The following is a 14572-nucleotide window of genomic DNA, read 5'->3' on the forward strand; positions in this document are numbered from 1 at the left end:
TTGTACTGTTTGATTCAGAGTGTTACGTTTCACCTATGTTTTGTGTTTGTTTTCTGTTCTCTTCTCTCTTCTGTTGTGTACTCTGTCCTATCCTAGGTGCGCAACCATTGGTCGAGAAGGCTGTCAATCACCATTATGATGCACTCGGCGCACCAATCAGGAGCTGGTCAGCCACGTATAAAAGGTGTTCGCTTGCGCTGTTCAGGAGGAGCGCTTCACTCAAACTCCTCACTTATTTGTGTTTGTATTATTTCTGTTGCAGTTGTTGTTTAGTGTATCTCGTTTCAGTACTTTATTTATTCGATAAGGTTGCGTAGCTCAATTTAGTATTTATTATCGGGAAGTCGAATGATCTTTATAAGAATTGGATTATCAGATAAGCTTTGCTAATGGCTAACAGTGTGTACTTTACGAGTAATTTTGAGCATCATAGTTTTGTGTTAGTTAGTTTATGGAGGAGTTGCCACATTTGTAATTATGTTTTGGAATAGTCAAGAAGTTTAGTTGAAGATTACGTTTTGTTTCTTTGTTTAGTAAGTTTAGTTAGATCATTTTGTTATATTTATTTCTTTGTTTTGGCAACACTTCTGTTTTTCTGTTTAATTCGGTTATTTAAAGTTACATTCTTAATTCCTATATTCATTGTTTGATTTTTTCTGTTTAATAAATTGTTATTTTTGTGTCACTTATCCATCTGTTGTGTTTTCTCATTTTCACCCAGCACCATTAGAGACTCACTGAATGTTACGTCTCATCCAACATAAGAACTTAAACACGTAACAAGAGAGGAAGAAAATAGTGTTGTTTTCTGCTGATAGATCGGAACAGTTGATGTCTTGTGATTCTTTATATTAGATACTGTAACTCTCTGACTTATATGCATCAATAAAACAAAGTTAAACAAAATAAAATACATTTATTGTTTCATACAATGCTGAACTGTTTATTTTATGATTTTGCAAAACACATTTTCATATTTCCAGGTTTCTCGGCAGCAGAAGTTGTCATAGTTGGGTAAACTTAAGAGAGCAGTGAATGGGTGAGCACCACAAATGAACCTTTTGTATTGCTATTTGCTCAAATAATAAAAGAAAAACTCAATGATAGCGTTTAAGACATCAAATTTACTGTTTTTTGTAATTTAATACAAACATGATATAAATACATAAGCATAGTTTTTATAAATGTGCATATATTTAAAATAATATTAATAATAAATCAAGATATTCAAAAACTTGTTGATGACCGATAAACCATCACAGTCCTGTGAAAATGGTGCATTGTTTACAGTACTATTTTTTTTAAATAAGAAATATGCTATGTATATTTGATAGAGGTGGGCGATATGACCTAAAATTAATATCACGGTATTTTTCATCTTTTGAACGGTGACGGTATAATATCATGGCATTACTTTCAATAGCAAAATAATATACATCTCAAGGAAGAACGGACAAAAGAAAGTCTCACTTCTATCGCTCTTTAAAAGTTTTGGTTTGGGTCATTGTAAATGCTCAGTCTCGTTATGAGCTGATCTTCATTTCTCTGTATTTCTGGAATAAAGCAGGCGAGTCAGCCGCACCAATTATAAGCAGACAGAGCAGGATTCTCGCGATGACCACCAGCGCAATTCCGCTCTTTGTTATGAGCTGTAGTTTCAGTGTAAACTTAGTAAAGGTGAGTTTCTTTGGCGATGATGTCTACAGTATTAGACTTTATATTTAGCGGACATTTGCGCTGAACACGCGGTGAATGCAACGCATCAAGATTCAAACACTCGATTGATCTCAGCTGGCGGATCAACATTTACCTCATGTCATGATCGCTGTCATCTGCGCCATTATTATTATTATAACTTTAGGTGAGGTTTGCAAACCTGTGCACTTTTCACTCTTCAGCCGTTAGCATTTCCTGCAGTAACAAAAGCTCCCTGTTATCTGACAGCGGGAAGCGTTGAGTGACTGACAGCTAATATGAACCAATACAGCAGCAGGGTAGAGCAATTCAGCAAGTTTTTAGAGAAAATCAAATCAGATTGCACTACAACCATTATATTCAGACTCACAAATGCTCCCAAATATATTATGAGGGCGCATAGATTACATTTCGGGCACTCATGCGACCAAAATGGTTGCAATTTCGAGCCCTGTAGTATAAGGACATGTATTCAGACCACAACTGAACGTTTGAAGAAAATTGAATGCCTTATTATTTAGAATTAGCTATTATTGATGTAAATGCAGCCGTTTAAGGTGCATTATTGATTTATACCGGTATTGACGGTATTAGAAAATCCATGTCGTGGCGCAATGTCACACCGGTGATGACTATGACACCGGTGTACCGCCCACCTCTAATATTTGACACCATAAAATGAGTCATTATTAAAATAAAAAAACATTGCCTAAAATGCTCCTCACCTCTGCGCTGCGGCATGTGTCGATCCGGCGGCCCAGAGTTCAGCTTGAACAGACTTTGCTCCATGTCGGATATTTTATCTCTGTATTCCACAAGCCTTTACAAACGCACAAACACACGAGTTTAAAAACAGCATTGAGAGAAACAACAATAACGTGAGACGTGATGGATATTTACTTCTGCCGAAGAGTGGCTGATTCTCTTCTCTCCTCCACTAGAGTTCGCTCTGAGGCCCGCGCTTTCAACTGTTAAACACACATGCAAGATTAATATACCAGTTATTAATATATCAGTTATTAGGCAATTCTGCCCTACAAAGGCAAAAGACCTTCACTCGCTAGAACAGTGGTTCTCAAACTGGGGATCGCAGAATAATTTTAAGGGGTCGCGAGAGTGATTTAAAAATTGTGTAATTTTCAGTGATTATAATACATATTTTTCAGTATTACAAGTGAAAGCTAATATTTTCAGATTTTTTAAAGATATCACTGATGAATTCATAAAGTATTTAGGACACATTCAGGTAAAATGCATCTTTGTACTTGAAACAGTTTAAAACTGTTGTCATGTCAACTTGCCGCAGTAAACAAAGCCTTCAACGCTTGCCCCGCCTTTGCGCTCTTCTTATTGGCCCACTGCTCTAAGAACTGAACACTAATGATTGGTTAAAACCAGCTGTCAATCACTCAGTCAACGCCTCCTGTCTTCAGATGACAGTAGCTACAACCGCGAAAATGTAAAGCGCTGAAGATGAGAGAATGAAAACAACACTGACAGATTTTGTCTTAGAAACACCTAAAGCTACAAATAATGGCACATCTGCTTACTGATCATGTGCTGAATGTTAATCCATCATCTACACTTATTGAAGAGTGGATAAAAGGCTTCCATTGGCTATGTCTGTTATGAAAATAACTAAAGCGTTCACTGTAAAGTCTGTGGGACGGATTTTTCAGGTAACTGTTTGCCACATCTACAAATTTTAAGCACGAGAGTTTCTGTTTAATCCTTTATTTAATTGCCAGATGCTGTCAGGCATACAAGTGGCAGCTATATGTAAAATTTAACACCACGTACACAATCGCAAAAGGGCTTGCCCTGACTAAGATTAAACTAACATTGCAGCTCATGAAAAGACCGGTATTGCTATTAAAATGACGTTTGCAAATAATAAGGTATATGTCAAAAGCATCTGTGCAATATCAGACACCAGGCGTTAGAACAAAGCACAGTTAATGTTAAAAGATTCATTAATGAATTCATGTCAAGCAGTGAGTGCAGGGCCGGTGAGCGGTCCGTCCGTGATATCTTTTGGTCACTCAATTATGTTATGTCAATTATATATATATATATATATATATATATATATATATATATATATATATATATATATATATATATATATATATATAATTCGAGGGGGTCGAGAGTTCTTGGCGATCTTACATTGGGGGTCGCTGGTTTAAAAGTTTGAGAACCACTGCGCTAGAGCATGAAACTGAGAAAAAATTAAACATTTTGTTCTCCAGGAAAATTAACGGACCCTTTTCACAAGACTGTAACGACATGTCTAACAGATCATAATCTTAAATCCTGTAAAGTTTTTAATATATAGAGTTTTTTTTTAAATGTACATTTATGTGTTTTTAAATATGTATTGCATATTTTTTAATTATATCTAAAAAGAAATTATCATAGTTTGAGCTCCGCTATAACCTTTATTATCACAGTAATGCACAAGCAACAGGAATCCATATGCAGTTTTCAGCGTTAGTTCAGCATTTGTATCTAAGTATTTCTGAGTTTGTGGTTTATCAGTTATAAAATATAAAGATTAATAAAACATGCTTATTACTCACCCAGTTCTCATGGGCTTTCTTCTCTTGCACTGCCACCTGTTGGACAAATTGAAGATTTAAAGATAGTCATAAAATGTAAAACAAATCATAATCAAAACAACATTACACTTAACTTTATACAATAATTTAACAATATCTTTAGTCAAACAAAAAAACCTTAAAATGAAGATAATAATAAAAATGCTAATAATAACAAAAACAATTACCAAATCATAAAATGCAAAAAAAAAAAAAAAATCAGAACTTCATAATAAAATATCGTATATGTATATAATTTCTTTGAATGCAGACTGGAAAAAAATAGCGTTTGGCTTTCTATTACCATTCACTAATTATCTGTTATTATATTATTATTATTATTATGTTTAGGCAGAACTGACAAAAACAGTAAGCTACTAAAGGTGTATTATGGGAGATAAAATGCGATCAAAATACAAGTACAACATAAGTGACACTGATCCATTCAGAGGAAAAATGCATTAAAAACATTGGACCGCAAGTGTTTTTCAGCCCCTGATAAAATTTCGATGAAAGGTTAATGTGACTATTTTCAATTTCATACGGTTTCTTTTACAGCATCGGTAGTGTAATGTAATTCAAATATAGTCAGTTGAATAGAGTTAAGCATTCAGTTAGGTGATCAAGCATAAAACTAGACATGGAGCAGAACATGGGCATTGCTAGGCCTATTTTATGGCTCGTTTCCACTGACTGGTACGGTACGGTACGGGTCACCTTTATCAGGCTTGCGTTTCCACCAACAAGGGTACCCTTTTGGTGGGCGTGGTGTATGACAGAAAGTTTCAGTCGACGTCATTCTCGCTGGAGGAAATGTCTACAATAAAGCTGTACAGGTCACTTACATATCATATGAGAAGCACTTCTCACAAAACAGATGCTTCATACACATAAATACTTGTGTAGAAATGTTTATTACTAACTTTTCAATGAACATGAGTTGATTATAACTGCAGATCAACGACAGTGCGAAACAGCCTACTGTAACGTCTGTAATTATATAAAATAACTAAATAAATATATATAATATTTTATATATAAAATATATAAACACAAACAGCCCCTTACAGTCTCAGATATGTTATCAACTACAGAAGAACTACACACAGCAGACATTTCGTCTGTATTTAGGTTCAAAACAACACAAAATATAGCCCACAGTCAGTGAAAACCTCTCATCTGTGTCTGTAATCTTCAGCAGCACATGTAGCCTCTGTTAGAGAGTAATTCCATCATTCCCAGCTCATATTAGTCCAAAAGGTGAAGATAATAAGTTAGTTAATCGTGGCATTTTGTTCATGTTTGCTGAATAATAATGTGCTCCTTTTTTTCCGGCTTCTCCTTTGTTTCTTCGTGCTTCACTCTCGCGTTTGTCAGTGTCTGACAGGATCGGGTTTCAAAAGCACGTCAATAATCAAGCGCAGGTTATTATCAGCTCAAGAAGTTTGTTATTTCAGATATAATGTTAGACACGCACGAGCGCTAGCAAGAAAGCGAAACCGCTCACGCCTCAGACTGGCTCGTAAAATACTACGGGGCACAGGGTAAATCTGCTCTTCTTGGCTTTGTGGCTGTTCATCCAGACGACGACAAGGTTTGTTTGAGCCCGGATCGACCATGGCTCGTTATTATATGTATAGATCATTCCGCTGTAATGTCTCAGCTCATCGGCTGTGTATTTCAAACATGGCGGATTTTTTGTTTTCATTCTGGCTTGTTGTGTAAGCGAATGACGTATCTCTGTAAACCAATAGAGTTCAGCTGCGCGTGTGGCTCCGCCTTTTGGTACCCTTTCTCGTGTTTGGTACCCTTTCGAAAGGGTGCCGAAAAAGTGGTACGGTACGGTTCGGTTCGTACCGTACCACTCAGTGGAAACGGGCCATAGCCCTCATATTTCTAATCACCCCATCTCTGATATCGTGATGTATATTAAAATCATGGGCAAAATATCGTGATAATATCGTATCGTGAGTTAACCTGCGATTCTCACCCCTAAAAGAAACATTAGCATATTAGTTATTAATAGTACTGAAATTAGTATAAAAACTGAATAAATATATATTTACACACAAATACACAAGTAAATAGACTCAAATGAAGGGCTAAAATAATCAGCGAATTTCTGCATGCACAGATTCCGTGTAGGCCTATTGATTAGTAAAAATACTAAATGTTTTGAACGATGTCCTATTAAATAGTCTTTTGAGAACTAAAGTGGCAGTGTTCTGATTCGGTTTAATATTACTTTTATGCTACACTAAAACACCTGTCTTAGTTTTTTGGTTAGATGTGCGCACATTGATGTTTTTCTTCCTACTGATTGGTGCCGAAGTGAATATTTTTCAGCCCTACTTTAGAGTTTCTGACCTCAGATTTGAGTGAGCGTTCATTCTGCTGCATCTCCTCCTCGATGTCCTTAATCTTCTGCTTGAGGGCTCGAACCTCCTCCTCTGAGCGCAGAGCTTTACTGTCCACCTCCGACAGCTTCGTCTCCTTCTCGCGTCTCTCCAGCTCCTCCTGAGTCAACTTCCTGAACACGCAACAACATAATACATGTCCATTACACTGATCAATCATGGTATAGTGCTTTTTAATACACCTGCAACTAAATCTGCAACAGATCACAGTAGATGCGTGACCTGTGGATTAATCAGTCTTCTCACTCCAAGACAAATGTCAAATTTACAGATTTTTCCTTCACTTTCACCAACTAAAATGCTGAATTTCCATGACCTACAATGAACAACAAGCAGCTGCTGTGTTGAGCAGTTCCTCCAGAATTTCCTGATTCTGTGATCTCTGAATTTAACACAAAACCAAGCAAGTGGCACAAAAGGAGCCGCTTTTGATTGTATCGATCGATACTTATTTATAGGTACATATTTACAGGATTTTTCTAATACCATTGTTGTAGAAACTTCAACAGTTTTGTTTATATTGATCATTTACATATGAAGAGTTTAGACGCAAAAACCTTCAAGTGCCATCTGAAATTTTCCTCTTAAATGAGCATTGTTCTCAGCCTTCTGTGTTTACGCTGAGTTATTTCACTTTAAAAGGCAATGAAAATAACATATTATTTGCTCTAAAAGTGAAATTACTGAACTTGCACACAATAGCCTGAATAAAAAATACTAATTTTAGTGGACATATTCATATGACAATATGGTTGGAACGTAAACTGGATCGTAAAGTCCACACTAGGGGCTTGATAACTACTAGCTAGTTTGTAACAAAAGTTGTTCTCCGTTCGGTTGCACCACATGTTCTTTAGGTAAACCGTAGTTAGTAGTTTGTAAGCTCTCCATAAAGTCATGCGTAGTCGCATTGAATGACGTAATATACAATAAGAGGCATTTAAATCATTAAACTGCTTTAAAATTATGCAACAAATGCATCTACAGTGGAAGTCAGAATTATTAGCCCCCCTGAATTATTTCATCATCATTGTATTCCCCTTGTTTATTTTTTCCCCAGTTTCTGTTTAACGGAGAGCAGATTTCTTCAACACATTTCTAAACAACTCATCTCTAATAACTGATTTATTTTCTCTTTGTCATGATGACAGTAAATAATATTAGACTAGATATTCTTCAAGACACTTCTATACAGCTTAAAGTGACATTTAAAGGCTTAACTAGGTTAATTAGGTTAACTAGGCAGGTTAGGGTAATTAGGCAAGTTATTGTATAATGATGGTTTGTTCTGTAGACTATTGGGGAAAGAAATAGCTTAAAGGGGCTAATAATTTTGTCTTTAAAATGGGCTTTAAAAAATTAAAAACTGCTTTTATTTTAGCCGAAATAACAAATAAGACTTTCTCCAGAAGAAAAAATATTATCAGACATACTGTGAAAATTTCCTGAATCTGTTCAACATCATTTGGGAAATATTTTAAAAATTAAATTCAAAGGGGGGCTAATAATTCTGACTTTACTGTAGCTAAAACTGTCCTATGAAAATAAAACTATAAATTATATTTTTATAGTGCATGAAATTACAGTCAGTCACAACAGTCGACGCACACACCTGGATCGAGAGCCTTGAATACACAAAGTTATTAAAACAATTAACTTTTTTATTTACCATTTTATTAACTTTATTACTATTAGCATTTTATATCCCACATATGAAAGAGAAGAGCAGGGAGAAGAACTCAGTCACGAAGAAATTCTCGTTTTAATTGATGAACACAATAAACACTCATTGAAAGAAAATTAACCTCTTCTTTTACAAACTGAAAAAAAAAAAGCGAGAGTTGGGAGTAAAATAAGACTGCGAGTAGAGGGAGATCATTCTTCAATATGATTGTGAGGTCCTCCATGTAAACTAATCTCGCTGTCATCTCTTTTCTACTGTTATACATGGGGGAAGGCTGCCATAAATGCTAAGTTGGAACGTAGCGTTATGTTTTAACGAAGTTCTGCGATGCAACACAAAAATATTAAGTAGTGTGTAAGTTTTAACTTGGGCCCAATCCCAGTTCTGTTTTTGTACCCCTACCCCTTGACCCTTGAAACAGAGTGGGAAGGGGAAGGACTTCAAAATTTACCCCTAAGAAATTGGACACCACTACAACAACCTGCACACGTCTTCAGATGTCATCATGACCTCCTGCTTCATATGAGATCAGACGATGGCGACTGCTGTAGTTATTCCAGCTGCTTTATTTTTTGGTATTTGTCATCCGGAACTCACTGAAGGCATATATCCTGTTATCGTAACGATCTAATGTGGCAATAAGATCGTAATGTACTGTGTATTTACACTGTGGCCATATTCATCTATGTAGACACACCAAAAAGAACATTAACATTATAGCAGACACTGTAAAAGCTCATTCACAGCCACTAGACATTACTGACAGGGTATTCGTGTGTCAGAATGTTGTGGAACTGCTATACAGGAGTTATGATTATGGATTATAGATAGCAAATTTAGCGGTTTTTATTTTAGCTGTGTTTTTAAAAGGCATGAAGGTAAAACATGAACGCGATTACGAATGTATTAAAACACATGTTTGTTTGTTGTAAAAATTGGTAATAATGACAAAAATAATAATTTGTGGTCGGCGCCAATAGCCTAGTGGTTAGTGCATCGACATATAGCACTCAGGTGCTCGCGGCAACCTGAGTTCGATTCCCGACTCGAGGTCCTTTGCCGATCTTTCCCCTTTCTCTGCTTCCCATACTTTCCTGTCTGTTAATCTCCACTGTCCTGCCAATAAAAGGTGAAAACCCCTAAAAAATAATAAAAAATAAATAAATAAATAAAAAAAACTAATTTGTGGATCTTCTGACTTCCGGGTGCGGCTGCCGTTGTGGCTGGTGTATTCTGGGAAATTATCTTACCTCTTGGTTTCGCGTGTGGTCCTGAAAAATTCCATTTGAAGGGGATTATCTACCCCTTCTTCTTAGCCCTTCGCCTTCAAGCTAAAGAGAATTGGGATTGGGGTAAGGGGAAGGGCTAAGGGGTAGAATTGGGATAGTGTCCCTGTTAAGTCACAACTAGGCTACATTTTAACGTACACACTGCTGGTGCAACCGGCCTCTGAACATGTATTTATTCATCAAATATGATGTAGAAGGCTTTGAATGGTTAAGAGCAACTTATTGCTCAATTACAGCTATTGGAAATTAATTTGTCAATATTAAACATGGTTAACAGTAACAGTGACTACGTTTACATGGACATAAGTAGGCAAATTATTTGCCTTAATCAGAATAAGACAATAATATGTTTAAGGTGTTAACATGAGTTGCTTTTTTAATGTTCCTCTCATGATCCTGTCTGACATGTTATAGCACAGAGATTGATTAACATCATTGCGTCACAGCGCTATCCACATTTCCTTCAGAGTTTCATGCAATTTCGGGGGTTTCATTCTTAATTTATCGACTAACTGCAGTTTGGCACTTTCACTTTCATTCGGGAACATTTCATTCATGCCTCCGTGACAAACTGAGGTATTGGATGCGAGTATGAAGTAAGGACTTGTGGAAGAGTGATGCTTTAATGGAATTTGATACAGAATGCTTAATAGAAAAAACCCTCTGGATTTCACGATGTGTGTGTCTGTGGTCCTGTGGTGCAGAGAATAGTGTCAAACAGCCGCGTGAGTGTGTGTGTGTGGACTATCCTGATGCAATATGCAGCGAAAATCCTACACAACAGTAATAGTTTGAATGCTGTGTTTACATGTTTGTACTGCACTTCAGTAATGCCACTAATACAGGAATACTCGGTCTTAATTCTATTTATGTTCGATTATGATGTTAATCAGATCAAGGTCATTAAAAATTGTTGTTTACATGGTAGACTCTTAAAAAGAGTATTGTCTTAAATCGCACTAAATCGGAGTATTGGGGTCCATGTAAACGTACTCATTGTTACCAACATGAAAATTTATGAAATCTCGCGCTCCCCATGCTTTCCTGTCTACACTCTCTACTGTCCTATCAATTAACAGTGAAAACCCAGAAAAAAATTATTATAAAAATAAAATTTATAATAATAAATATACCGGATGTGTGATTTATGAATGTTTAGAGAATCGGTGTCCGGTCCTGCTGAGTTTAGCTCCAAAGTGCTTCAACACACCTGCCAGGAAGTTTCTAGTATACCTAGTAAGAGCTTGATTAGCTGGTTCAGGTGTGTTTGATTAGGGTTGGAGCTAAACTCTCCAGGACACTGGCCCTCAGGACCGAGATCGGACACCCCTGCTTTAGAGAATGTGATCTTGTTAAAATAAGATGTGATTAACATGTGATCTCACTGTTGCAGTGCGTTCTCCTTCTGCTGGTAGAGTTCAGTGGTGATCTCCAGTCTCTGCTGCAGGTTCTTCATCTGGTTCTCCAGATGTGTTTTCTCATTGTTCAGATTCATCTGGTCATGCATGACCTTCTGATATTGCTCTGCATTAAAAAACACAGCAAACAATTAGATAAAGATGTCAGGCAATGCATTTAAGTTTTCAGTGTTTTGTGGGATTGGCTATTTAGTGTTTTCTGACCTGATAAGCTATTCCGAATACAAACTGCAACTAAACTTTTAGGCTACATGTAAAAACAAACCTATTTTAAGAGAAATCAGTCTTGTGAATTCTTACGTTGTCTATCCGTGCTCTTAATCTGCCGTTTTCAGACTGTTGAATTACTTTTTTGCAAAGATGAAGTGGCGTGATTATGCATTCACAATGATATGAACCGTTATAGGGGTGGTCAAATGGATATCGATATTATTTTAATTATAACATTATTATTTAAAATATACAGATTTAAAGGGAACCCCACCCCCCGCCCATACATCTTGCTTTGACGTCCTTCAGGGGGGAAAATCAAGCCTTAATTGGGGGGGGGGGGGTTTAATCTGTACAAACACCCCTGTAATTTGCACCCTGGTTTCTGCAGGTTTCACCAAGTCAAATTTAAGACTTTTTAAGACCTTTATAAGACCATAAAGAATGGAATTTCAGACTTATAAAAAGACTAAACAATTAAAAGCCAAGCAGAAAAAAAAATGTACTTGCCTCATTCTAATTAGTTATTTCTTTGCCACATATTTTAAATAATGTCTCAGAACAAGCAAACCAGGCATGTGGAAAGCAATGTTCAAATGTTAATCCGCAAACTTCATACCTTCCAGCTCTTGTCTGGATTTCTGTTCAGTGAGGAGATTCTCCATATAGCGATTCCTCTCGTCCTCCACAACGCTGAGAGTGGCTTTAATCTGCAACAACAGAAAGAGAGCATTAGAAAGAAGTTGAATAAGTTATAATAAGTCTGATTGGAGTAGGCGTACCCTGGAGACGTCCATCATCTGTTTGATTCGCAGTCTCATAGTGTCCATTTTCTTCTCTGAATGAAAAAAAAGGACAATTGTTGTTCAGTAATAAGAATATTGAGGTTAATCATCTCCAAAAATGCAGTAGCATGATAAAATACACTAACATTCAGTACATTAAATTAAATGATGTGATTTCAGAAATAAAATGACACATAAAATGATGTATTTTAAATATAAAAAGTAATTTTGGACTGGATTTTTAATTTTTTTTACCTTTTATCATTGTTTAATCCATGTAGTTCAGAGAGCCGAGATACATATTTAGATTTTCTCAGACATATGGAGTGCGCAAAGGTCACTCTCACACTTTCACAGACACACACACACACATTTATTTGCTGTTATACTCCATATAAAATCCAGAAACTACGCTTTTTTTTTTTTGCACAGGCCTGTCTAAAGGGTTAACAGTGCCAACTGATGATCAAAATGCATGACTATAAGGTGCCATGGTTTTGCAATCAAAAAAATTTGCTTATAATGGAAGTCAATGGGGCAAAAACAGCCACCAACAGTAAATTAGAGAGAAAAAATAAATAAATCTTATGCTGCACAAAAACTATCAATACATCAAAGCCAATGTTGTTACTAATCTGTCACAGTAGTGATTTTTAAACCACACTGAACTGAGCTAAACTGAACTGAACTTAAACACTACAAACTGAACTACACTGTTCCTATTTACTGTGACCTTTTATGTGAAGCTGCTTTGACACAATCTACATTGTAAAAGCGCTATACAAATAAAGGTGAATGGAATTGAACATGTCCAAGACTGTGATTAAAAAAATCCAGTCCACAATTACTTTTCATATTGAAAATTCATCAATTTGAGTGCTTTTTTTCACCAAATCAGTGCCATCATTTGTGAATTTGGCAATTAAAGAGTTAAAATCCTGTAATTTTTAAAAACATTTAGTAGTTTTGATCAGGACTGAGTCTGATTAACAGATTTATGTAAAAACATTTGAAAAAAATATTTATCCTGTGCATTTTTACAGCAGTTTAATTCAGTGGATGTTTTACAAAACATAACAAAAGGCTAGTAAATTTGAACAGAGCACAAGTGTTAATAATAAATTCAGTTTACTTTGAGTTATAGAATTGTATTTCATTATGCAAAATTAATAGGAAATGCATGAAATGAACCCACAATTCTGGAATGAGTCATGCAGATTTGCATGTAAAGCACTTTTATGAGCAAATGAACACACACACACACACACAGCAAAAAAACTAAGTTATCAGTTTTCCGTAATTTGTAATTTATGTTTTTATTTATGTTTTTGAATTGCATTATGGGGCCTTTGAACCTTGAAAGGGTCGAAAAAGTGACTTTTTGTCATTTGTAATAGTCTGCAGTGTTGCATATTTCACTACAAAATCCTGGCAATAAACTGCAGCACATTTTCTGTTATTCTATACTCATTTTTCTCTATATATTATCTATTATACATTATATGAACGACTAAAATGTCAATAAAAGTCATTTTGTTAAACTGTGGAGTTGAATTTTCAGCATCAAAAGTCGACAGAGCAGAGATCAACCTCCCATAAATAACCCGAAAACACGAAATATGAATACAATTAACAGACTGCACACAGCTCCTCCATTAGGATCACACAAAAAAAAAGACAGAAAACTAACGTAAATGAAAAATGGAGTTACAAACAGAAGCGCTCACCAGAATCATCTCCGTTTGACATTCTAGCATCTTCTTTCTGTAGCTCTGCAGAGTCGCAGCCTCCCAGTCGGTTGAGCTCAGCAATACAGCTGGACAAAACCTACAGAGTCATCAGACGTCATGCATTTGGGATGAGACATTGAGTAGACAGCACACAAAGTCATTGTTTTATAATCTGCAAAACATTCGCTCACATCGATCTCGTTCTCCTTGTGCACCAGAGAGTCTTCCAGCTCTTTCTGGGATTTGTGATAAACTCGGATCTCCTCGCTCAGCTTCTTGTGCTTCTCCTGCCAGTCTTTAGCATCGCCAAGGAGCTGCCAGAAAATACAGTTTACTTAAAGCTCATACTTCATCCTCAATTTAAATTTACTCAGCATTTACTCACAAGTGATTCAAACTTCTATGAATTTCTGATGAAATATGAGTGATTTATGAATATCCTGATGAAAGTTGAAGAGCAGCCATTAACATCCATAGCAGAAACAAATAATACTATAGAAAAGAGGACTTCACAGTGGACCTGAGACCTGTGTGGGTTCGGCTCTAGATTATAAATGGTCAGTCCAGTCTGGGTTGAGTCCCAATATATCATATAATGTAACTTGAGTCTCTTTGGGTTCCTGCCTGAATTTTTTGGCACGTGAAGACCTATACTACTAAAGTAAATGGCTGCTTATTTTTTACAGCATTCTTTAGTATATCTTTCTTTGTATTCAACAGATGAATGAAGGTTTGGATGAACTG

At 36.1% G+C, this 14572-nt stretch overlaps 1 protein-coding gene across 4 annotated transcripts in view; it reads right to left on the bottom strand.

Moving 5' to 3' along the window:
- mia3 (MIA SH3 domain ER export factor 3) overlaps nucleotides 1-14572 on the bottom strand; it is a 61777-nt gene that overhangs the window by 17440 nt on the left and 29765 nt on the right. For all 4 annotated transcript variants that reach the window (XM_056445599.1, XM_056445598.1, XM_056445597.1 and 1 more), the window contains exons 15-23: nucleotides 14020-14142; nucleotides 13826-13925; nucleotides 12096-12151; nucleotides 11933-12023; nucleotides 11071-11209; nucleotides 6663-6825; nucleotides 4278-4313; nucleotides 2596-2663; nucleotides 2421-2515 (exon numbers count right to left, since the gene is read on the bottom strand). In XM_056445599.1, the coding sequence (XP_056301574.1) occupies nucleotides 2421-2515; nucleotides 2596-2663; nucleotides 4278-4313; nucleotides 6663-6825; nucleotides 11071-11209; nucleotides 11933-12023; nucleotides 12096-12151; nucleotides 13826-13925; nucleotides 14020-14142 (871 nt within the window). The remainder of the gene's footprint in view (nucleotides 1-2420; nucleotides 2516-2595; nucleotides 2664-4277; nucleotides 4314-6662; nucleotides 6826-11070; nucleotides 11210-11932; nucleotides 12024-12095; nucleotides 12152-13825; nucleotides 13926-14019; nucleotides 14143-14572) is intronic.

Source organism: Danio aesculapii, chromosome 20 (assembly GCF_903798145.1).
Source record: "Danio aesculapii chromosome 20, fDanAes4.1, whole genome shotgun sequence".
In the NCBI taxonomy this organism is placed as follows: Eukaryota; Metazoa; Chordata; class Actinopteri; order Cypriniformes; family Danionidae; genus Danio; species Danio aesculapii.